Here is a 25,603-nt window from a genome sequence, read left to right on the forward strand (position 1 = left end):
TTTATAATTTTTAATCTGGAAAAAAAAAAAGACTTAATAATTTGATAAAGATGCAGTTTTTGTGTGTATCTGTGTATATATATACATTTTTTTTCCTTCTTTATTTATCCCCTTATGACAATAAATTGTCATCTTCTACTTATGTGTTTCCAGACTTGTGGAAAAATTTTGGTGCTGTCATACCTCCCAAGAAATCTGGAACTTGGAAAGGCGTGAGCTGAACATCTTGGCCACTCTCTTTGAATGATAGCAACACTGTCTTTTCTCCTTATGAAGGAAATATTTGGTGTACATGGACTGGAGGTACACTCATTCAAGAGAGTGTCTAATGAGATCCAGGAAATTTTTAGGAGGTATACCTTGGGGGGAAAAAAAAAAAAAAAGTCAAAACTCATGCGTTAATCAGTCTTCTAAAGATAGACGCATAATGATCCCGTTGTACAGCGCTACGGAATTTGTTGGCGCTATATAAATAATAATAATCTCGTGCTTGCAAGGTTTAAAAAAACAATATAGTTTATGAAATCTTTGGTCTTGGTCAGAGTAACCATTCCTATACACCACCACTCCAAAAAAATAATAAATATAGCTTAAACTTGCCTTGTTCCAGTACGTGACAAAGTGCTTCCTGCAGCCCGATTCTCCTCACTGGGGGGTGTGGAAGGGGCTCCCATTCTGCCATTGGCTGTCTGTCGCCAGCATGCTATTGTGTTTGTCAGACCCCAAATTTGCACACAATTCACATTTTGGGCTAGCTAATGATGCGGCTGGAGGTGCAGTTACACCTCCAGCAGGAGAGGCTTTAAACTTTATGTGCACAGTTTAATAGCAAAACACGGCACATACAGACTCTATGCACCATGACCACCTCAAATCACTGAAATGGTCATTGTCACGAACGCACCCTACTTCAAGAGTGTGCGTGACGTAGTTGTTGTGGTAAAAGGGTTAAAGTTCACTATTTGTCTGCTCTAGACCGGAAATAATGACAAAATCCCCCTTAACATCCACCCACACTTAAACATAATAATATTACTATCTTAACGCTGCCACCGCCAAGACAATTTTATAAATGGGGTGCCTTGGTCCCCCAGGTAAATCAATAATAAGAACCCACCAAATACAACTTGACACAATATCTAAGCAATTGCAAAATACTAATTAGTCTCTTCAGGTAACGTGATTCTTAACCAGACAAAGGCAGAACTTTAATAAAGGAATATTTATTATGAGCAATAAAGTCACAGTGCATACAAAAAATAGATATCCTGTGGATTACCACGCCTGGTCTAGAGGTGGAGTTAAGGTGTGTGTGTGTGTGTGTGTATATGTATATATGTATATCTAAAAGACTGGTATATATTATTCATCCAATTTGGGACTTATATATTTATACTTGGACTATTTGCTGCTATGAAACATAATGCTGTGATTTTATACTGAGTATAACTTTGTCTGCCTGAGTACACACATTTGCATTTTAAGAATTTCCTCATTTTTAGAAATTAGAATTTTATTGTGTAACTATAAGGCATTCTCTTCTTTTTATTGTAAAAGCTCCTGGATAAATTGTATCTTTTCTACGTTAATCCTTGGGATTTGGTGAAACCCCACTCACTCCAGTTTTCGAGCTTCCACGTATTACTCTGTCTTGTTCCCTCTTATTTTCTGATAGCCATTACTTTTGTCTTTCAGTTTTGTTTAGTTATATATAAATGAGTGACCACCCCTTGTGTTCCAGACCAACCTGAATCCAAATGGAAACATTTAGTTATATCTTCTCTTATGTACCTACCACAGAAATAATAATTGCATCTACGAATGTGTTATTTTCCCATTCTAGACATATGTCGGACACCTTACTTGCGACCCAATATGGGGGACATCACAATTCCTTCCCCTATGGTTAAGTTATGCCAATCATGTTTGGGCTTGTTTAGAAGATGGCGCTTGTCACATTCCAAATATAACAAATGAGGCTTAATTATTATTCTGTGGGTGAATATGAATGTTTTTAACTTTTGGATATGATACTGGAACAAGGCTAATGGCCATTAACATATCAAAGAGATTGACCCATCAATTAATAAGTACAGGCCAAATGCCTGAAACCAGACCTTCAGGCTTTTCAGGTGTAGAATCTCACACATTGCAGCTTTCACATTCTTATGCAATTTATTTTACCCCTTCTGTCATCTGACCTCTGTGGGGGTCTTGGCTTCAAAAGGAATTAAGGCTATAAACCTTCCATACTGTCAAATTAACCCCTTTTGACATTGACAATATTCCATCTCTACCAAGCAAGCAGATTATCTATGCACTAAACAAATTACATTAAAGGACAATATTCCAAAGTGCAATAATGAGTTTTGCAGCCTTGCCGTGACAGTCGTGGTGCTTGAAGTGCCCCTTTAAAAGGTCAAACTGAAAAAAGGAAGCTAGAGGAGCACTAGTATAAGGGGTTAACCCAAAAACTGGAGAAATGGTTAAAAGGAGAAAACGTGAGTGCCCTGAATACATTCAAACATAACTTTTAATAGTAGTAATAAAACCTAGTATAGGTGTCCATAATAAGAAAAACACTATATAATACACTAAAGTACATGCGCACTCTGATAGGTGACTGTACAAAATAGGAAAATATGTATAGATATCCTGTGAACTCTAAAAAAAAAAAAATTCAGGGATAGATAAGGTTCTGTTTCTAAATATACAGAGACCTAATAGGTGTATACATATACACTTACTGAAGTATACAATATAAACAGGTTCTGTTTTCAGAAACCATCACTAGGTGGTGTAAGCAAAACAAAGTTTAGCAATCCCCAGAGCCTGCATACGAAATGGGGTTTATTTATTATGCCCACTGTTTGGTCATATCAGGGATATTTTTTCCTATATTTGATAAGTGCTAATAATAGATAAACGTATATCCTAGTAGTTAGCAGGTCCTGTTCAAAAGTTTGCAGGGACCAATGCTTACGTCTGTGTGCAAAACTGGTGTTTTGCAATTTGGCGTGAATCGGTTAGACCTATTGGTTTAATACATATATAATGCTGTGATCTGGATAGATCAGGCGTGCAGGTCCTGTGTTTCTAAACAGGGCACCTAAAGTGCGTACAGCCCTGTGCTATACAGACAAAAGAATTGGCTCCACAGTCAATGTGCATCCACCTTAACGCTTCAAAGGGAATATGAACAGGAGCCGCAAGCACTCCAGGAATATGCGCTAACTACAGGCTCCGTGGAAGAAAAGGAAAGTATGATACCGCTACAAGTGAGGGAATTACTAAGCTATCCAAATAAAGCTCATATGGACAAATACACTGGCTAGTACAGTAGCTAGATATTAGTGGTGAATGCTTAAAGCGTAATCCCCGCAGGAAAGAAAAATAGTTATCGATAGCGGTAAAATACAGCTCGGGATCCGAGACATACAACTAAATTATAGAATGAGATGTAGTAAATACTGTCTCAAGATCTCCGAGAGCCCCTGACGCGCACGTTTCACCCACAGCTCATCAGAGGGGAACCGATGTGCGGGAAGAAACTGAAGTTAAAAATAGAATGACAGTTCATTATTGGTGGATTCGAAAGTAGTCATCTTAGAATTGGCCAATTAGTCGTATCTATGGATGATGTCATCTCAAGCTCAAACTTCGACCTTTGTTGACCTGAAATCCATTTCCACAGGCACGAGGCAGTACGATTTCTTAGCTCATATTCTTCTATCAGTGGGGTTGTTGTACATATCATATGATCACTGACCAGCAGCAGTTTGATATGTTCAAGAGAAACTTCATTCATGGTGGGGATGGGGGAAGAAACTGAATTAAAATGCATAGCAAGCAAACAAGTTCCAGCCCAGATTCTATTCGCTTATGTAGTTTCACTCCTAATTTACATGAATGACACTTGTGACGCTTGTGCATTGCTGCTGTACTGGTGTCTTACTAAATGTCTATGAAAGAATCCACAAAAGTCCCTCCTCTGTGCTTGTGGGTGTGTGTGTGTGTGTGTGTGTGTATGTGTATATATATATATATATATATATATATATGTATGTATGTATGTATGTATGTGTATATATTGTATGTGTTTGTAATATATGAAAATAAGCAGTGAAAGATATGTAGGTAGTTATGGTACTGGAGTTTTTTTTTGTTTTGTTTTTTTTAAAGAATGTCTAATGCCAGTAAAATGACAAGTTATTTTTGTTGTGTTGCACAAACAAAAAATATAAAAATTTAAATCTTAAATTACATTAATTTTTCCCCCCCCCATGGTCTTTTACTCGTATTTTGTGTGCCGTAAACTGCTGAAAGATTAAGATGTTAAACACATCACATATGAGTTATATGGGCTGTATATTATTCCAAACCGATTCTGTTCTTTTTTTTTTTTTTTTTTTTAAGGAATGTTTAAATGAAGCCTTTGAACAGTTCGCCCCCCCTTCCCCAACATCACCCCAAATAATTATTGCCTCTCATATCCCTTTTGAGCCTTTATTTGCTTCAGAATACCACTAGACTTCCAACAAAAGGCGACCTGTGCTCCCAGGAATTCTCTGCATTCCATTCTGGAGTAGGCATTTTCTTAGCTACAAAGGCCCTTTGGCCAGCTCTCTAATCACTGGATTTATCCTAGACTCTGATAGGTGCCATTCATGGGCATAGTCTGCTGTGTGATGGGGTAAGGCATTAATGGGTTCTTTTCATCATAAACAAAACTGTGTAGTTACTGACGGTGCTGAATCACAAAGCAACTCTTGCTTCAGAGGGAATTGCGTCCACATCTAGTTTCTTCTGACTTGTTTGCTGCCATACATCACTTCATGTCCTTGACCAAATGCCTTTTTTTTCTCTCTTTTTCGATGCTGGAGTTTTGGGACCATGTGACCTGTATTCACCCAGCTAGTCAGTGAGCCAGTTCAAAGCAGATTATTGTAGGGTTTTTTTTTTGAATGAAGCATTGCCTACAGGGGAGGTCTGCATTTTAATTGTCCATAAAAAAAAACTGCAGATAGTGACTATACAAGCAAACTATGTGAGTGAATATAACTGCCGGTAGCAAGGGTGGCTCACCGTAATGCCGATAAGACCGGGGTGGGTTGGAGCCACTGGAAGTTGATTGAAACTCTGGTAAAGCAGAAATCGGGGAGTCACATGTTGGAACTAATGAGGCATGCTGGGAAATGTGATGGGTATAATCAAAGTCTGAGAGGGAATATGATGTAAAACTACACGAGTTAAAATGTGTTTAATATCAATATATTCAAAATTAGTTTGTATGTTTTTATATATTTATTTGCATATCTCAAGCTGGACTTTGGAAAGCCTATCTCGGAGGACAGAAACCTAAGAAATCAGATTCCCTATCTGAGCATTCACGCCTTGACATGCAAATTGGCACAAACTGGTATTATGTTTCAGACCTCACTCTGCGTTTCTGCAGAGGACACTGACAAGACCGTAAAGGTCAAAACTATACAGTCCATGGCTGGTTTATGGTTGTATCCCATGCTATGGACACAAGTCAGACAGGCAACTTCATTCTATTGAAGTGGTCTGGGTGCAGTGCCCCCAACTCCACCTCTCTGGAAGACCCTAAATGCGCATCTTGATCTCAAGTAGAGTTTTATGTCTCTATCCGACATTGGACGTCCTCACACTTTGCGTGAAGACGTCTAACATCTTCTATGTTCCCCACAGGAAATGGTCGATTCGGTGATTTCTGTGCTCTCTGCACATGTGCATTAGCTCGTACCATCACCAAGACATTGCGGGAGGAAGAGCTCAAGTCGGCACCAAGGGAGCCTTGGCGTTGGAAAGATGCAAGGTTTAAAAAAGGTTTTTAACCTTTTAATCGTCAAACGTTTGTGTGGGGACCTACAAAAGTAGGGACAGGGCACTGTAGCATTAGAAACACGGGTTTTGTATTCCTAATCCTATAGTGCTCCTTTAACCCCTTAAGGACCAAACTTCTGGAATAAAAGGGAATCATGACGTGTCAGACATGTCATGTGTCCTTAAGGGGTTAAGCAAATTCTTTTATCAGGGAAAGGCAAAACTACATATGGGTCAATGTGTCCGTCCAACCACAAGGACTTGATAAAAAAAAAAATAATAATAATTATATTATACACAATCCAGCGCAACAATGATTTCAAATCTTAGAGATTGTAATAGTTTGATTTAAAAACACCTCACCTAGGCAAAAATGAATGGGGGTTGAATTACAGTATATGATCATATATTGCATAAGCCTGCCACAACGTCAATGTACCCCATTCTTGGCAGGTCCTACTCTAGCAGCCTAATGCCCCAGCAGCACCCTATGATGTATGCATGTTTAGGTGAGTGCAGCCCTCTTTGTTTCATATATATATATATATATATATATATATATATATATATATATATATATATATATATATATATATATTCTCAATCATGCGTTCAGACTTGCTTTATCCAGGGTGCAATCTGTTACTTGTGGAATTTACAAGGTGGTAAGGTATAGCACAGCCTCTAGGCAGGAAGCTAAATTGATAGCTTTCCTTGTATAAATTATACTGGGGGGAAAACATGTTATAGAATAATGCTTCAAAATCCTAAATGCATGTTTTATAGCAGTTTACAAAGTCTCTTTTCAAGAGAAAATGCCGACAAACTTTTATGATTGATGATTATTTGGCAACACGTTGACACTGGCTCTTTTGCCTAAACATCAGTTTTGTTCTTATTCAGGTTTTTGTTATATTCCTTAGACACCAAAATGTTGTGCGTTAAAGGACACTGTAGTCACCAGAACAACTACAGCATATTGTATTTGTTCTGGTGAGTATAATCATTCCTTGCAGACTATTTGTAGTAAACCCTGTCTTTTCAGAGAAAATGCAGTGTTTACATTACATCCTAGTGATAACTCCCCTGGTCCCTCCTCAGAAAGCTACTAGAGGTGCTTCCTGGGTCAGTGCTGCACAGTGTGACTGACATTCAGTGTCTCCACCTTCGAGACACTGAACTTTCTTCATAGAGATTCATCCCTGAGGGGATGCGGATTGGCCAGGGCTGTGTTTTACTTGTGCTGGCTCTGCCACTGATCTGCCCCCTTAACCATCTTTCTATGGGAAAGCATTGTGAATAGAGTTTATCACTTCTGAAGATGTCAGCCAAGCAGGCAGATCAGAGGCAGAGCCAGCAGACTGGAATAAAGGTAAGAGTTTACTATATTTAGGGGGATAAAAGGAGGTCAGATTTTTTTTTTTCTTTTCTTTTCTTAACACTATAGGCTCAGGAATATGTGTTTGTGTTCCTGACCCTATAGTGTTCCTTTAAATTGGCCATGCTTTCAGTTTGGTTTCTCTGGTCTTTAATTTGAAATTCTCACTTTTGTAAACGATCCTTACAGTTAGTTTTGGTTTTAGTTTGTGTCTATTCCCACCCAAACTAGTCACATTGTATCCTGAAAAACACTTTCACAAAGACAGCAGCTATTTTTCAATAAGTCATGTGATCTATTTGAAACCATACTTGCATAGGAGTATTGGAGGAAGAAATGTGTTTGTAGAAAGTGCAGTGGAGATTGCTAGCATTACAACAATTTCGTGTCCAGAGATTTTCAGTTTTTCTATACTTTGTATTTGCATTATTAATAGATTCCCTAAAAAGCACAATTTCTCACTCCTAATCTGAATTGTCGATTTACTGTAAGAATTGGACAATGTGTATGTATTGTGAAGGGAACCCCTTGTTCCCAAACTGCATGGGACAGTTGCCAGGGACCCCCTGCTAAAGATGGTCACCTACCTAACAGTTGACGGTGATTGTACACTGGCCTCATGGAATTTGCAGCCTTATTGTAGCCCCTGGAGCAGCGCAGCTAATGTGAATTGACATGGCTAGGAGAAAGGCAAAGAAGGGGTGTAGTGTAAGGGATTGGCTAGTGTTATTGCAGGTGGGGTTTCGCTAGAGGAGTATATATATAATATATATATATATATATATAGTGGCCATTTTAGATTAGGGGCCCTCTTAATCCTCACTTACCTGTTTTGGGTAGATCAGTTAGGGTAGGTTGTTTGTCCTGATGTAAAATAGTTTAATTCGCTAAGAAGAGTTAGGTTTCGAAAGGTATTGGTAGGTTCGCGCTCATTGGTCGCTCCAATCCTGGTGTGTGTAGGGTGTATCTTGGTATGCCCCTACATGGAAAAAACCTGGAAAATCATGCCCTCGGTGGTTCTGTTTTTATGTCCATATATATATGTTATAATGTGGTTTTAGGTAGTTGTCTGGGGTAGTATTGTTAAAGGAGTTATGGTTATGTTTAACATGTGGACAATGACCTTTAAAAACTTTTAAGTACTATTTTTTTTTATATTTTTAAAGCTGTGATAATTTTCCCAAAACAAAGGTGCCTGAGTATCTTTGGGGGGTTGTGGGGTTTGTTAAGCATATGCCGTAAAAGGCGACTAAGTATATGTCATGGAAGACTGCCTTGGCCTAGTCCTAGTTGGACCAAGACATACCTGGGGGGGGAAGGGAGTCAGCCCAGACACAGAGGCGAATTGAGTCTGTCCCTATTGTTTGACAATTACCCACTGCGGTGCGAATATGCCATTCTTACTATATGCAGCGCTTCTACTGATAAAAGCTGCACATGTTTTAGCAACACCAACTCTCATCTAGTTTATGGAGAGTTGGCTATAATCCCTGCTATACCGGTGCTAAAACTGCTCTGGTCCAGAGCTCTGTAACATGTATCTATTCAACACAGCGTAAACATATATAATGGTAAAGTATTTTATGAGAAAAGGTTCTGGATATTTTATAATCTAGGGATTAATGGTTAGTGTTAGAATACTGTATGGGTTAATAGCTAGCGTATCGTAGGAGTTAATGTTTACTGATAGTGTGTTGTGTTGGGCTAAAGTAGGGATTAATATTTAGTGTGTGTGTGTGTGTAGTGCTGGGGTATTCTAGGAGTTAAAAGAAGGACTTCGCTGTAAACGGCACTGGAACATACATTTTCCAATACTAACCGAGATTAATGGGGGATACAGTCCTGGACATCAGCTATATCTGTGAATAGGGAATAAGAGCATGTCTGTCTGCATCAGCCTTTTAATGTGTGTGTAATTCTAGAAACATGTAACTTAATTTTAATTGTGCAAAATATATATCACCTCTTTATACAAAATTCAGTTGGAGAGCTAAAAATGGTATGGTGCCTTTTCTCATCAGCTTTATAGAAAAAGCTAGTCCCCACATCGTGTGTGTGTGTGTGTGTGTGTGTGTGTGTGTGTATATGTATATATATGTTGCAATATTTCTTTACGCCACTAGGTGGTATTAGCATAGATTTTATCACTGTTTAACCGTGAACTTGTCCTAAAATAGAATCACTAAGCAGAATTTTCATTTTGAACTCGTCTTATGTTCTATTATGTAAAGGTCAGACTTTCACTCTTGTTTCCAATGTGGTTAAAACATTAATATCAGATTTCAGCATACTTAAAGGGGCTCAATGTAATCAATTAAAAATTGTTTATCTGAAACCTGTATCTTTTACCTGGCTGTGACAGCCACTAGGTTGTCATTTCATCCTTAAGACCTTCGATTTTAAAAAGGTCTTTATCTTTTCGGCGTCTTGTACAGCATGACTCAAAATGCAGCTGCAGCGTCTGTATGATCACTGGATTCGTGGAGCGCAGCGATTGGTCCACATGCACTGTAGGTCTACAATGCTTCACTATGTGAAGCATCTGATTGGATCAGACATAATCCATGGTGCTCTCACAGTACACAGATCAGGATTACAGACCAAATGCACGCACTGCACATTTTAGACATACATGGTTGTTTATTTGTTGAGGTATTTGCCTCCTCACCCCCATGCATTAATGTCTTTCATTAGCCTAACTTAGCCGGGATTTATATATAGTAAAACATTTTTTATAGATCAGTTTTGGAGTTATTGATACAGAAGTGTAAGCTAGATGATATAAAAATATCTACAATACTTTGTAAATACATTTTCCTGACATATTGCTAATCATGGTTGCCTTTCAAGCAATTAAACACTTTAATAGGTCTGCAAATATAGCCCATTTTTTTGCACTCCCAAAACATAAAATGTGGAGCATGTTAATCGTAAATGTACACTTTGGATACATATTTTCATAGTTTAGGCTAATCGTTTGTTACAAATTACAATGAAGCATTGTTTTAGAATAAATGTAACACTGTCTTCTAATCTAATATTGGTGTACAGAGTGTTTTTTAACAATGCAATTTTAATATATAATTGTCTGGTTATTTCAAGTACCAAATTAATGTTTTCACTTTTCGTTTTAGCCACAACAAGAGAAAAAATCTGGTGAGGTGAGTGATCTTTTCGACATTATGTGTTTATGCTAAAATGTCTGTTTATTTGTTTATTGCTGCTTAATCTTGTCATTATACCATGTGCTTATGCTGCAACTGGGGAATTAAAGGGGTCTGCATAGTTAAGCAAGAACATCTACGCTTAAAAGAACTCGCCACTGCAGTACAAAAGATCACTATTTAGTAGATAATCTGCACTGAAACCATGCTTGTATTTACTTATGCATTTTTTTTTCATTGGGCGTATATCTAAAAATCGCTTGCAAAAGCTGCACATCTCTTGTCTGCCGTTTTTGCAAGCCACGCTACCCTTCTTCTTTAGCCCAGACTTCCTGTTGCTGTCCAATTATAGACTTCCCAAGGCAGCTCAATGAGAAGTCTTTGCAAGGCAGGTGCTCTGGTCACTTCCTCCCATTTGAGTTTATATCCACTGAGCTAAACAAGGAATTAACAGGATCCGTTGACTGACAGCCAGTAAGGTGTAACCGAGTTAACAATTTCTGCACTTATAGTAAAATGGGAAAGGACACACTCTTCAGACTCAAAGCACTTGAGCAAGCTAAAGTGTTTCATGTGTGTGTGGAGTACTCCTTTAAAAAGATTAAATCTATCGTCTAATTTATTATTAAATAGGGTTGGTCCAGTTCTATTTGGTGTAACCTATTGCACACGATCTTCCACTTACTAGGTTTTTTTTTTTATAAATATTTTGTTTACTTATATACCTATATTTAAAGGGAACACTATAGGGTCAGAAACACAAACCTGTAGTGTTAGAAACACTACTTGCCCTTCTAAATATAGTAAAATCTTACTATTTGTCCAATCTGCCAGTGTTGGCTCTGCCCCGATCCGCCTTCTTGGCTGACATCATTAGAAGTGATGATCTCAGTCAATCACAATGCCTTCCCATTCAGAAAGCATTTGTTTGGCTGAGATAATCAGTTGTGGTGATCTCAGCCAAGGAGGCGCAGCCGGGGCGGGACCAAATCCGTCATGGCCAATCTGCATTGAATCAATGCATCTCTATGAGGAAATTTCAGCGTCTCCATGCAGAGAAGCACCTCTAGCAGACATCTTAGGAGTGGCTACTGGAGGTGTCCCTAGGCTGTAATGTAAATACATAAATTTCTCGGAAAAGGCAGTATTTAGAGCTAAACGTCTGCAGGAACTGACTATACTCTCCAGAATAACTACATTAAGCTGTAGTTGTTCTGGTAACTATAGCGTCCCTTTAACAATGTATATATTTTGAGGTGTGGGGAAAAAAAAAATCTTGAAATTCACACCTGTTTACCCCGTAGATAGACCCCTCCATCTTAGCCCCTGTCATTCGTGTTTATAAGCTATGTCCTTTGCGTCTGGCAATGAAACAGTGTGTCTACATTTCCTTATGTGCAATGTTTGCCCTGGCTTTGCCTTGTCGGAACTGAATTATGGTGTCATTTGCTAAATCTTTTTTAACATGACGTTTAAATGAAAACTGAGCATCTCATGGGAAAAAATGGTTATGGGTGATGTTTTATCAATGGTGTAAATTTCAGAGAGACGGAACAGTTCTTTAAATTATGTACAGTGGCGCACACCCCCGTATATCTTTTAAGAACACATTTCTTCATCGTATGATGAAATCTGCATTGTTTTGATCCATCTTTTTTTTAGCTCTGTCTAGAATATAAAAGGCAGAGCCCTAATAAAACTTCCAAGCAATCAATTTACTGTATGTACAAAACCACATATGAGGTAATACAATCTTAGATGTCTTATCGTGAAGTTCAGATGAGGCCAAATACAGTCTCTGCTGTTGTGTTAAGTGATGCTAAGACAGAAGAGAAGATTAATCTTGTATTCCTCGTCCTTACAAAGAATTGAGGTGGAATGAGTTGTGAGGACTTTTTTTTTTTATATTATTATTGTTCCCATCCCAAAAGTAAATGTACGTAGGGGAAGGATCCCTGTCTTATATTTGGAGAGTTAGGAAAGCTGCATTTTATCTCATAGTTGCAAAGAATTTGTGCTAGTAAGGAGTCTGGTCTAGAGAAAACATTTATCTTTAAACAAAAGCAAAGAACAATATGCCAATGCTGGTTTGTCTGTTTGTTCTTGTCATAGTAAATTGTTTGACATTATTGATATGCAGTAGTTTTCATGATGGCTTTAGATTTTTGGAAAGCTTCTAAAACTAGTTTTGTTGAAAAATAAAAAAAAAACTTCACACACACAAAAAAAAGATTTAAATAAATTTCTCTGTGAGAACTATGGCAAAGATGCGTCTATAATTCAGTCCTGATAAATGTAGGGCAGAGGAAAAAACATGCTAGTATTTCAGAATGTTAGTTTGTAGGAGTGTGTTTGGAGGAAATAGAAACACGGGAGTTTGGGAGGAAGGGGTTAAAAGATGTTTCCAATGCTTTGGAAAGCAATGCAGGGCTCGCAGGGTTAAACTCACTATAAATATGTTCAAATCAATATTAGGTCTCCCAATAATCTGATTTCAGCAGGACAGTCTCGATTTTCTCATCCTGTCCCGACTTAACGTGATGGCTCACTTTTGGGGACACCAGGAAACTGTCCCTAACAAGCATAGTGTGAGCTCATCATCAGATGCGCATGCGTTATACTCAGGGCATTAGGAGCCTGCAGAGAGCACTGAAATAATGCTCTTTGTGGTCTGCATTTGGTTCCTGGGTTCCACAGGATTCCGGTCTCAGCCTCCGGGAGAGCCAGAGCACTGTATCCACTACAGAACACTTTAGTATGGTGCTCGGAGTGTTCTTGTAATGTTGGTGTCCTCGTTTCACCCTACGTGTTTGTTCCTGCATCCTCTGTCACTCTCCATTCTATCTCAGAACCTCTAGGAATGTGTGATGTTTCATTCCAACAAATTTCATTCCACTCTCTGGGACTAATTCAAATTTAAAAATAAAGTTAATCTGGCTGTACCAGCCCGATAAATCCAGTCTCTTAATAGAAAGTAAAAATTTGACTTTTTTTGAAAGGGTATTTTCTTCTTCTTTTTTTCTTTCTTTTTTTTTTTTTTTTTGCAGGACAGTGTTTATTCTAACCTTACATATGTAAACTATGTGAGACTAAATAGTAGGATGTTTGCCTTTAAACATCTATTCTCATTGCAAAGCTCGGGGGTCGTATTTTGTTCAGTCAGTCCCTCTGTTTTTCTTTTCTGCACTAGAGAATTTCCCTTTAAAGGAGAGGAGTTTAGGCTGAGAATTAACAACAAGCACATGAGCTTATGTGGGTTTCCTAATCTGAACTGTCTAAGGAAATAGTGATAAATTATATAAACATGGGGACTACATGGAAGTTCATGGAGGATAATGTAAATCTTAAACTACATTCACAGGAATCTCTTCCTTTTCCATCTGTTTCCGTCAGAATATCCTCACTGATGGCTTTTCCATGTGGCATTGTGAATTTGCTTTGAAAGGTATCCTTTCTCTAGCAATGAGCCCTGGGGGAGTTTTCCGAACTACATCTTCTGTTCAGCCAGAAACCCTTCAGTTGGGACGATATGTGTGTTGGTTTTGTTTTCCCTTTAATTTTAAGTGGTACTTGCCTTAAACCTGAAATTTCTATCAACGAAAGGTTTAGCTCCAATTTTGACTTTGGTGTGGTTGTTTTACCCCCTCTTCCAACACATGGACATGTTTTATGGCACTATAGTCACTATTACCTCGAGTGCGGGGCTTGACAAATTCCAGGTGCCAGGTCGCCATGACGATTTTTGTCCTGGCGTCTGGGATTTGCCAAGCCGTTCAACCCGCTAGGTGGCCAGCTGAATGTGAGTGGAGGCGGGTGGTGTGCTGGAGAGGATGCTGGTGGCCGCCCTGCTCTGTAAGAGAATGGGCGGGCTGGCAGCTCATGCAAGCCTGACTGGGGCGTGCAGCAACGTAGCTGTAATCTCCTTGCTCTGCTCTCTTGCGCGCCGTTTAGTGATGCTGGGAGCCGGAATATGACGTCACTCCAGCCCGTCATCACTTAACATCGCTTTAGGGAGCAGAGCAAGAAGATACATCTCCCTTGCCTCCAGCCCGCCTGCATCAGCCTTCCACGATGACAGCAGTCCCACTGGACCCCAGGGAGAGTCAATCCACTCCAGCTTTCACAAATGTAGAGAGGCTGGGTAGACACATTAAAATAAAAAATAAAACTTGTGAGTGTCTGTGAGAAAAAGTGTGTGATTTTTTGCAGTATCAGTGTGTTGTCTATAACTGAATGTGTGCGTGTCTCTCCAGGAGTGTCAAATCAGTGAGTGTGTGTTTCTGTCAGAGTATCTATTTAGGTGACGGCCCCCTTTAATCACATGAGAGAGGTGTTTTTATTTACTTTTTTTTTACCATGCCAAGGCTGGCCCCACCTCCATGGCAGGGATCATCAATCTTGCAGTATCAGTGTGTTGTCCCTTGAAGCACAAATAAATTTGCACACAGCACCTTTCTACTGCCAGAGCAGGTTCTTGCCAACTGGTGCATAGCTGGGGGTGCTGCAAGACCGGTACCTGCTCGGTGGCTCTCCTGGAGTTGCTACTGGGTCCCACCATATTAACTACAGAACACAAGTATACTTAAAAGATGCTTAAAGTACACAAATCGGTATATATTTCTCCCTGTCCTCACGATACCCCTCCCTTCACTGATTAAACCCTCACAGCTCCCTAGGAGTAGACCGGTGTCATGGTCTCTATCTCTATTCTTGTCTTCTCATGAATGAAACTTCTGCTGACTACTGCTTCATATCCTGCAAACCATGCTGAGCAGGGGTATACAGTGTATAATCAGCAACCCCATGGAATACATTAGGAAGGTTTGGATTAGAGAGGTTTTGACTTCTTCCCAAGTTTCACTGCAGAAGCTGAAAATTCCATGAATGGCGAAAAAAATAAGAATGTAAGAAAATGTGTTTAAGTCCAGGAATGCTTCTTAAATAGAACCTTACCTTCTCCCTCTTGTATATCCCCCTACGAAAGAATGTGTAGCCATCCATGTTGGTTGTATTTGTGAAGTGGTTATGGAAGTGACTAAACTGTTCAATGTTAAGTAACCCTCATGCCTGGTACTCATAAAAATGTCACTAAGCACTTCCACTTTGAAAGGGCCTTTTTTATGTTCCTTTCCTGAAGCCTTTCCAATGGCTAAGTAACTTGACCTGGAAGTTGCATTCTTGCCTTACCACATAGCTGGGCCTTAATGAGGTGTGTATGTAGGTCTCCTGGCTACAGATTCCACCCTTCATTTACTATTTAAATTCTCCATCTTGGAGCTCTTCACATAATGCTGGTCAGTATTAGTGTGTGTGTTTTTATTACCGTAAACTGAAATTTAGGAACACGTGATCCCTTCTGTGCACAGATAATATAGTATTTAAGTGAATATTTTCTAAGCGTGATGCCTATCCTGTTGGCGTGTTTTTATTTGCGTAAATTAACATTTAAAGTGATGTTTTATTTCAGGGCTGTCCAAAAGGTAGATCCCCAGATGTTGTTTATTTTTATTTTTTTTAAACTACAGCTTCCATGATGCTTTGTCATTCTAAAAGCATCATGGGAGTTGTAGGTTTACAACATGTGCCAATCTACCTTTTGGACAGCCCTAAAATAAAAGATCACTTTAATGTTGATTTATGCAGCCCTGTTTTTTTTTTTTTTTCAATCAAGACATGAATTAAGATTAGCAGAACTAAGACTACAGCCCTTGTCCATTTAAACCAATAAGATTTCAGTTATTTTTTTATTTTTATTTTTGTATTTAGTTACTTCTAATGAACACATGTAAATATTATTGATCCTTTAATTCATTTTGCTGCTAGTGCTACATTTTGAATAAATGGACACTCTAAGCACAATAACTACTCCACAGTATTGTAATAGTTATGGATCTAAGGAGTCTTTGGGCGCACCCCTTTCCCCCATTAAACTTTCATATTATCACACACGAGGGCAGCAGAAGGGTTGGTCTTTAAATGCTGGGGTCTTTGTTAAACCACTTTAAAACAAGATGTCACCCAGAGACCCCTTGGTCCTTAACTATTACTGTAAGCTGTGGTCATAAAGCTTGGTGTCCATTGAACTGTTTTAAGTAGGGTCACTTGCATACTTCAGAGATTCCCATAGCTATCCAAACTAAGTATGCAGAATCATTTGGATGGTTTCCAGAACAATGCAAACTTTGTTTATGCAATCCTAGCCACACCTACCCTGGCAGTCTGTGGAGGCACGATCTATACACCAAATCTGCTTTAATGAAGTAATACCATAACATTAAAAGTACAAATAACGCTATAGTACCCTAGTAACCAGATTTAGATGACCGGGCCAGTGCTGCCATGGTTAAGAAGGTGATTTACTTACCTTTCATCCCTCTATGCATCAGTCTTCTCCATGTAGCTCCGCCTCTTTGGCTAAGATAATCAATGTTGATGATCTCAGCCAATCCATTGGTTTCCTAGGCGATGCGCCTATAGGATCGATTTCTGAGACTATGTGACTAAATTACCAGAGTTTTTCTCTATTTGCACGGAAGTGCCTCTAGTGGCTGTCCTATTGTCCTGCAGAACGGTAATCTTTTCAACAGCAAATTTAACGTGGGGGACACGTGGCACCAAGACCACTTTAAGACGAAGAGGGCTGAGAGCCTATAGTGTTCCTTTAAGCTAAAGTTGTTTTGGTGCTTGGTGTACATTTTTAAATAAAATGCCTGTTCTGGATATGAAGTTGCTAGTGATATTGTTGAGCTTAGTAGAATGCATCATACAATCTCTACCATGTTGCAACCTGCCTTGAAGCAGCCATGATTGGCTGAGGCCCGTGTAGGACGTACAATGTCCACAGACCACAGCAAATAGGACGAGGCTGTTTGCAAACCTTGGTACAAGGCCTCTAGCAAGCAGTGGCCTGTGATTAAAGACTTGCATTCTTATCCTCTCCACGCTGCTGTTGTACAGTGGTGTCACACATGGTAGCAGTTAGAAGTTAATTCACAGCTGAAGTGTTTCAAATGCTAATGAATGAAAGCTTAGTCGTGTAACACAAAGTTTAAGGAATGCTTAGCTGAATGGTGTACTGTAGTGGCCTGGGAAAGGAAGAGGGTTATAAATTGTCTGCCACCCAGACAAAATGAAGCCATGTGGAAAATTAAATCTATTAAAGTATGAAGCCTGTTATAATCTGGTTTAGCTGTAAGAGGTTTCGTTTTTCAATAGAGGTAAAGATTTACCTATGATTGTAGGCCTTTGTATGCAGTGTCAGACATGACGCTGGGAGTAAATACTGGTTAAGTAATCCATCCAAGGAGAAAAATTAGAATGTATTTTTTGTTAAATAACTTTGAAGAGATCATTATAATATACCTCCCAGCAGTCCTAGATCTGACAGGACAGTCATGATGTGGGTCCCCTGTTCCTGGGTTGCTTTTTCTCTGTTGTCGTCCTGTGAGTACCAGAAAAACCACATCATACATTAATCCAATATGCTGCACAAGGATCTGGAACTCTGCCTGCCCCCCTACCACCCATCCGAAGTTAATGGCCTACAATTCCCAGAATTCTTTGAATGCAATATATTGCCAAAGGATCATGGGGGTTGATGTTTAGCACCATGTAATGCAGGAGTAGGCAACCTTTGTTGGCCCTAGATGTTGTGAAATACATCTCCCATAATGCACTTATAGCCAAAATGTTGGCCAAACCTCATGGGAGGTGTAGTCCAAAACATCTGGAGAGCCAAAGGTTGCCTAACCCTAATCTAGGGGGCTGGATTATGTGATACCTGCCTTAGCTGGTGTTCCTATCCATGCAGGAGTATTTGCAGCAATCTTACAGGCCCCACAGGCTAACAAGGCAGTTTGTCAGCTCGGTGTTCATGGTTGCCAGACCACATCTAGCTACATTGCCTAATTGTATGTGTTCTGCAAATATGGATATTCAGATTTTTCCCTGTCCCCTAACATTATTAAAGTGAAATGGACCAAGAGCAGTTTACTTAGCTTGTTTAACCCCTTAAACTGTTTTACTGTTTTACTCGGAAGACTTCGCTGAACACAAATATTAGTGTTTCAAAACAGTAAATATATTTCAACGACTATATCGTCAGTGACATATTTTGCATTTTTCACACACAAATGGCACTTACACTGCCGATATAATTGTTGTGATACGTTTTACTGTTTTGAAACACTAATATTTGTGTTCAGCGAAGTCTCCTGAGTATAACAGTACCCCTCATGTACAGGTTTTATGGTGTTTTCAAAAGTTACATAGTCAAATATAAGGTTTGCGTTTCAGTTTTTTCACATTAAAATTCGCCAGGTTGCCTTTGAGACCGTATGGTAGCCCAGGAATGAAAATTATCCCATGATGGTAAACCATTTGCAATAGTAGACAACCCAGGGTATTGCAAATAAGGTATGTTCAGTTTTTTTAGTAGCCGCTTAGTCACAAACACTGGCCAAAATTTGCGTTCAAATTAGTTTTTTGCATTTTCAAATATTAACACTAACTTTGGCCAGTGTTTGTGACCAAGTGGCTACTGAAAAAGACTGGACATATTCCATTTGCAATACCTTGGGTTGTCTACTTTTGCAAATGGTATGCCATCATGGGGGTAATTCTTATTCCTGGGCTACCATATGGTCTCAAAGGCAATGTAACCAATCTGGCGAATTTCAATGTGAACAAACTGAAATATGCTATATTTGACCCTGTAACTTCCCAAACCACCATAAAACCTGTACATAGGGGGTACTGTTTTACACATGAGACATCGCTGAATACAAATATGTGTATTTTATTGCAGAAAAAGCAAACAGTATTTTGACATTCACAGTTAAAATGTCACGTAGAACTAAAAAGAATTTTTACATTCTTATTTTCTCCCATTTTTTTATATTTGTTTCATATTAAATTATGTTTCATACCTAAATATTTGATTTTAAATGAAAGCCCTGTTTCCCCTGAATAAAATGATCTATAATAAGGGGGGTGAATTTAATATGAAAGAGGTGAATTACGGTTGGACAGACATATAGTGCAAATACCAGGTTTTGTTTACGTTTTTTTTGGATCACAACTTGTACATTTGGCTGCGGTCTTAAGGGGTTAATATTGTCGGGCAAGAAATTCTAGTCTGTATATATATATGTGTGTGTGTGTGTGTGTGTGTGTGTGTGTGTGTGTGTGTATATATATATATATATATATATATATTTTTTTTTTTTGTTTTGTTTGTTTTTTAATAATCCTGAAGCCTGGTTGTTGTTCACGTTCCAGCATTTTCAACTAAGCTTGTCTCCTGACATGTATGGTAACTTTGGATATTTTTCTCAAGTATTTTTTACAGTTCCACTCAAACTGGACCCAATAGGTTTGCTCACCTCAAAAAAACATTATACTGACTATTAGAAACAATATTGACTCATAATGATAGTGTTGTTGAAAATGTATTTCTGAATTGTATCCTTGCGCTAAAAGTATGATAAATCACTCCAGTCTCTTGCCAAGTTTTTGAATTGTTTTTTTTTTTTTTTTAGATGAGTAAACGTTTTGACCACATGGTTAAATTTGTATTACTGTTCTAAACAGGGCATATTCAGACCTTTTTACAGTTCTGAAAGTCGTTGAAAGTGCCAATGCAACCTCTTTAGTTGCCTCAGAGGGGATATGGTAACAGTATATAAATACAAAACATTGTGTGGAAATCTATTCACAAACAGGTCTTTACATAGGACACAAGGTCATGTGTTTACTCTTGGGGGAAAAAAAGATTTTGTCTAAGGCAAAGGAAAGGGTTTTTTACCGTAAGTACAAGAAGGTTATGGAATTTTCTGCCTGAAGAAGTGGTTTTATCAGAGTCCGTACAGATGTTTAAACAGCAACTAGATGCATACTCTCAAAAACAGAATATTCAAGGATATCATTTTTCAATGTAGGTTAAATGCTTCTTGATCCAAGGATTAAAGGGACACTATAGTCACCCAGACCACTTCAGCTCAATTAAGTGGTCTGGGTGCCAGGTCCCTCAGGTTTTAACCTTTCAGATGCAAACATAGCAGTTTCAGAGAAACTGTTATGTTTACATATGGGGTTAAGCCAGCCTCTAGTGGCTGTCTTCCGGGCAGCCACTAGAGGCGCATCAGCGACGCTGGAGGCATGTTATGCCTCCCATCGCGCAGAGCGTCCATAGGGAAGCATTGAGAAATGCTTTCCTATGGACACTTTGAATGCGCGTGCAGCACTTGCCGCGCATGGGGATTCGGCTCCGCTGACATCGGCAGGGGAGGAGAGGTCACCAGCGCTGAGGGAGCCCGGCATTGGATTAAGGTAGGCTGCTGAAGGGGTTTTAACCCCTTCAGCGCCACGGGAGGGGGACCCTGAGGATTGGGGCACCTTCAGGGCACTATAGTGTCAGGAAAACCACTTTGTTTTCCTGACAATATAGTGATCCTTTAATCCGACTGCCATTCTGGGGTCAAGAGGGAGTTTTTTTTTCCTAGTTTGTTGCAAAAATAGAAGTGCTTCAAACTTGGTTTTTTGCCTTTTTTTTATTAACAGCAAACCGCAAATGTGAGGAAGGCTGAACTTGATGGACACATGTCTCTTTTCAGCCTATGTAAAAGTATGTAACATACAAAAACTTATAAGTAACTTATACCAGAGTATTTTCTAAATTTACATTTGTCAGTTGCTTGTTAGATGTTTTTTTTTAAATCTGAATTTTATCATGTGTTACGTCCTGGGATGTTGACGGTGAATACCTACTCCATTGCCAGCTATAGATGAAAACATTCTCAAGTGCATTTTGCCCTTAAAGGAACACTATAGTCACCAGAACAGAACAGCTTATTGTATTTGTTCTGGTGAGTATAAGCACTCTCTTCAGGCATTTTGCTGTAAACAGTCTTTTCAGAGAAAATGCAGTGTTTATATTACAGCCTAGTGATCACTCCACTGACCACTCCTCAGATGGCTGCTAGAGGTGCTTCCTGGGGCAGTGCTGTATAGTGTGCAGCACTGCCATTTAGTGTCTCCACCCTCTGCATGCACACACTTTCCTCATAGAGATGCATTGGTTCAATTAATCTCTACGAGGTGATTCTGATTGGCCAGGGCTGTGTTTGACTTGTGCTGGCTCTGCCCCTATCTGCCTCCTTGACCGTCTTAACAAATTCTATGGGGAAGCATTGTGATTGGTTAAGACCACTGCTTCTGATGATGTCTGTAGACAGGGGCAGAGCTAGCAGCTGCAGATTTGAACACAAGTAAGATTTTACTATAATAAGGGAGACAAGTGGGTCCCACGGGGGCTAGATGGTGGTTTTTAACACTATAGGGTCAGGAATACATATTTGTGTTCCTGACCCTATAGAGTTCCTTTAAATTCTTTCAGGGTTATCCACTAAAGTGAGAATTCAAAGTGAATTTCAAATTGAAGGTCAAAGTAGGTAAACTGGTAGCTAGCTGACTTAGCTCACGTTTTAGATTTGGCTATTTTGGCCTTGAATTTGAAATTCACTCAGAATTTTCTCTTTCGTGAATAACTAGGTCTTTACCAAATGCTGAAGTGATCATCTGATACAAAGATCATCATTTATAGATTGTTTCTTAGAGGGTCTTAGAGGGTTTGAATGCAAAAGATGTTATACATTTTATGTGAAATCTATTTTATTTGAAATAATCTATCTAGGACTTAAAGAACACTGCAGGCACCAAAACAACTACATATAAATTAAGTTATGAGGCCCCCGGAGGCAATCTTACCTCAAGGGGTTAATTGTTCTTGAACGGTCTAACACCTAAGTAGCCTCAAGCGCTGGACTCCACTCCTCCCCTGGCACCATCTGTCTTCTGAATTTTGAGATTCATGAGTGCTGGTGGGCAGGGGTGTCGCTGATTGAGAGTGGTCAGACTCCCAATTCACTATATTAGCTTTCAAAAGGTACGTTCATTGTTTTACTAAGCTGTACCAATTCCAAATTAATATAAAAATATATATATATATAATAAATACTGAATAAAACATGGAAAAGTTAACACTTTAAGGACACAACTTCAGAAATAAAAGGGAATCATGACGGAATATTTTTTCGTTAAAATGAAAACTGCCCTGATATTTATATCAAGTTAAAACTTTGGTTTTGCACGCATCTTTGTGTACAAAGCTTTTTCAATTATAGGTGGCAAGCACATCTATCCTAAATAAATTCTTATTCTATAGGCGGTTACTGCATTTTAGCTCTTCGGAACAATTGCCATTTGTAAATGACATGGCCCTGTTCACCAACAAATGAAACAGAAGATAATTAGTGTGTGTAGAACTTACCATCAGAAGAACACCATTAACCCCTTAAGGACACATGACATGTGTGACATGTCATGATTCCCTTTTATTCCAGAAGTTTGGTCCTTAAGGGGTTAAAAAGAAGAAAAAAAAATACACAAAATACAAAGTGTTTAATCTCCTCTCTATAGTTTGTAGAATTCATACCTTTAAATCCTTAGCTCAATCCATTGTATAGATGGATACATAATTTGTTGAAAACTTAATGTATTTTTTTTTTTTCATTAGGAAGAAACTGAAGAGACCTCATCACAAGAATCAGAAGAAGACTAAACGACCACCAAACTCAAGCTCTACCTCAACCAGCAGTTGGGTTTCGTAGGTTCAGATTCAGCACCTTCAGTGCATCTGAGCCTTGGAAAGGAAAATACGCTGCCTTGACCACTTAATTTCTGCTACCAGTCTTTTTGTATTAACTTTTTTGTTTTGTTTTGTTTTGTTTTTTTGATTTGCCATGGGGATGGTGGAGCAGAATCACACAATTTTTTTTGAAAAAACGTTTGTTGATCACTTTCTTTTGTAATCCCTTTGCTGTCCCAGGTTTAAAAACTGCTGTAACACAGGGGATACAAATTGTTTGGTTTTTTTCCTTTATAAATACAGTTTGGGATTTTTTTTTCTTTTTCTTCCTTAACCTACTAATAGCTAAAGGTGTATGGGTGAAATTATCTTAATCCACTTTAGTCATTCACTGCACTGCATGCAGACAAAGAAACCTGCAACAAATTGTATGTTTTCAAGGGCATTCAAATGGGAAAGGCTTGGTGTGTGAAACTGTGTGTAGGCCTTAAATTAAAACACACCAAACCTCTCTAACATGGGGAAAAAAACTCCCTTTTATATAGAACACCAAAGATAAGGGATGAAGTCTATATTTTTCCAAGTTTTTTTTTGTTTGTTTGTTTTTGTCTTTTTATTTGTTTTTTTTAATTTTATTTTTATATATGGCAGAAATCTTCCTCGGTTCACATATCACATTAGTCTGCATAGGGAAAAGGAAACATAATTACCATATCTAATTTGCCTTTTAAACAAGATTTTGCAGCATTATATTAATATAGTGTAGAACAAAATATTGGTACAGGTAAATAAATGAAAAACAAAATTCAATAGGTATAAATTTTCTGAGCTGTGTGTGAACAAAGCCAAAATTTGATAAAGTTAGTTGGTAGACCTTAAGAGTAATGCATCTACATCATTGCCAGATTGGTGAAAACTATACTCAAGGACAGTGTTTCCCAACCCAATTGTTAAGGTGTACCAGCCATCCAGGTTTTGTCGGTATCCCCATTGGAAAAGAACTGGGGAAAAGCCCAAATCCTTGACTGTTGGTGTACGTTCATGATTGGGTTGGAAAACCTTGCTCAAAGTGAAGTCTGCCTTCTCCCAAAGAGTGTGTACAAAGCCAAAAGAACATCTAATTTTTGTTTATCATAATGTGCATGTTAAGGGAAAAACCTGACTCATTAGAAGAGTACAAGTGGCTTGATTTGAATATCTTCATCAGAAGCCGCTCGTTAATTAAATATTCAGTTGTCCTAGGATTTCTCTGCATATATCTGAATTATTCTCTAAATTGTATCAATGCAAATGTAACCAAATTGTGCAGTTTATTATCCCCTACCCCTCCGAACGCATTGTTCACCTGCTCTTCCCTTTTTAAAGGCAGATTTTGGTTTACCAGACTGTTCACAAATAGTAAATACAAAGAACAGGACACGAACTGCCTTAAAACGTTATTGACCACCTATAAAGTATAACTTTATAGTTACAGTTTAAATATGCTTGAACAATATCTAAGGGAATGGACATTTTGCAGTCCTCTGCAATTAATACGTACCTCAGCTATATCGCTTGAATTTACTTCCGGCAATTTTATTTTACTGATTTATAGTTCGTGGTTGCATTGCCTTGCGTTAAAAGCCACCCACACTTCTCTTATATATAATTTTAGGCCACAGTGCTCTACAAAGTGTCCCAGATGCACACAGACATGGTCTTCAAATTATGGGGAAAAAAAATATATTTAAAAAATAAAATAAATAAAAAATTCCCATCATTTTATAAAAAGTGTGGAATTTTTGGAAGCTGGGCCACATGAACAGTTCAGGGTAATATGGCTGATGCTAGTCACAGAACCACACATTTTCAGCAATAGACCTTTTTTCCTCCACTATTCAAAACTACCTCTGATTTTTATATATATTTTTGTTTAATATATTTTTCACATTCATATTTACAGTCTGATAACTGAATGCTGCTATTCTAAAATTATAATAGGGCAGTTAATTACCCACAATGTCATAATTTTATTACCTACATAAACACCTTATCACAGCTATAAGAGCAATATCCTTTTTTTTTTATTTTTTCTTTTTTTTTAGCATGAGTATTATGTGTCTTGGTTTTCAACTTTATTACTAGATTTCTGTATAATGAACTGTTAACTTGAATATATTTTTGTACTGAATTCTTCTAGGTTTTAAGAATAAAACATTTTGTACTTTACACAACACAGAACATAATTAGAACTAGTACTTACAATGTTACTGTCTGTTTTCGTACCTCAATTTTGTGTTAAGAAATGGACTGATTAACAGTGCCTCCATAATATGTATTGCCATTAGGAACATCTTTATAGAAATGCTCATTTCATTTTAGGACTGCATTTAATCCCTGTTCCAAGTCATGTTCCCTCTGCGAGCAGTTCAGCATTCAAATGCTTAAAAGGGATTTATTGTTTCATTTCTGTTTGTCATGTTGTGTTTTTTGTTTTTTTTAGAAGGCAATCATGACATACAATATATAAAATTATAGTTTGGGAACTATGAGTATTGGAAATGTGAGAAAATTAAGAAACTTTATAGG

General features: G+C 38.3%; 1 protein-coding gene across 1 annotated transcript in view; it reads left to right on the top strand.

Moving 5' to 3' along the window:
- The window catches only part of HMGA2 (high mobility group AT-hook 2), a 70,985-nt gene extending 46,841 nt beyond the window's left edge, over window positions 1–24,144 (top strand). Inside the window, exons 4-5 of the mRNA XM_063445139.1 lie at window positions 10,360–10,386; window positions 22,964–24,144. Coding sequence (XP_063301209.1) covers window positions 10,360–10,386; window positions 22,964–23,008 — 72 coding nt within the window. The 3' untranslated portion in view covers window positions 23,009–24,144. The remainder of the gene's footprint in view (window positions 1–10,359; window positions 10,387–22,963) is intronic.
- The last annotated feature ends 1,459 nt before the right edge of the window (window positions 24,145–25,603 follow it).

Source organism: Pelobates fuscus, chromosome 3, assembly GCF_036172605.1.
Source record: "Pelobates fuscus isolate aPelFus1 chromosome 3, aPelFus1.pri, whole genome shotgun sequence".
In the NCBI taxonomy this organism is placed as follows: domain Eukaryota; kingdom Metazoa; phylum Chordata; class Amphibia; order Anura; family Pelobatidae; genus Pelobates; species Pelobates fuscus.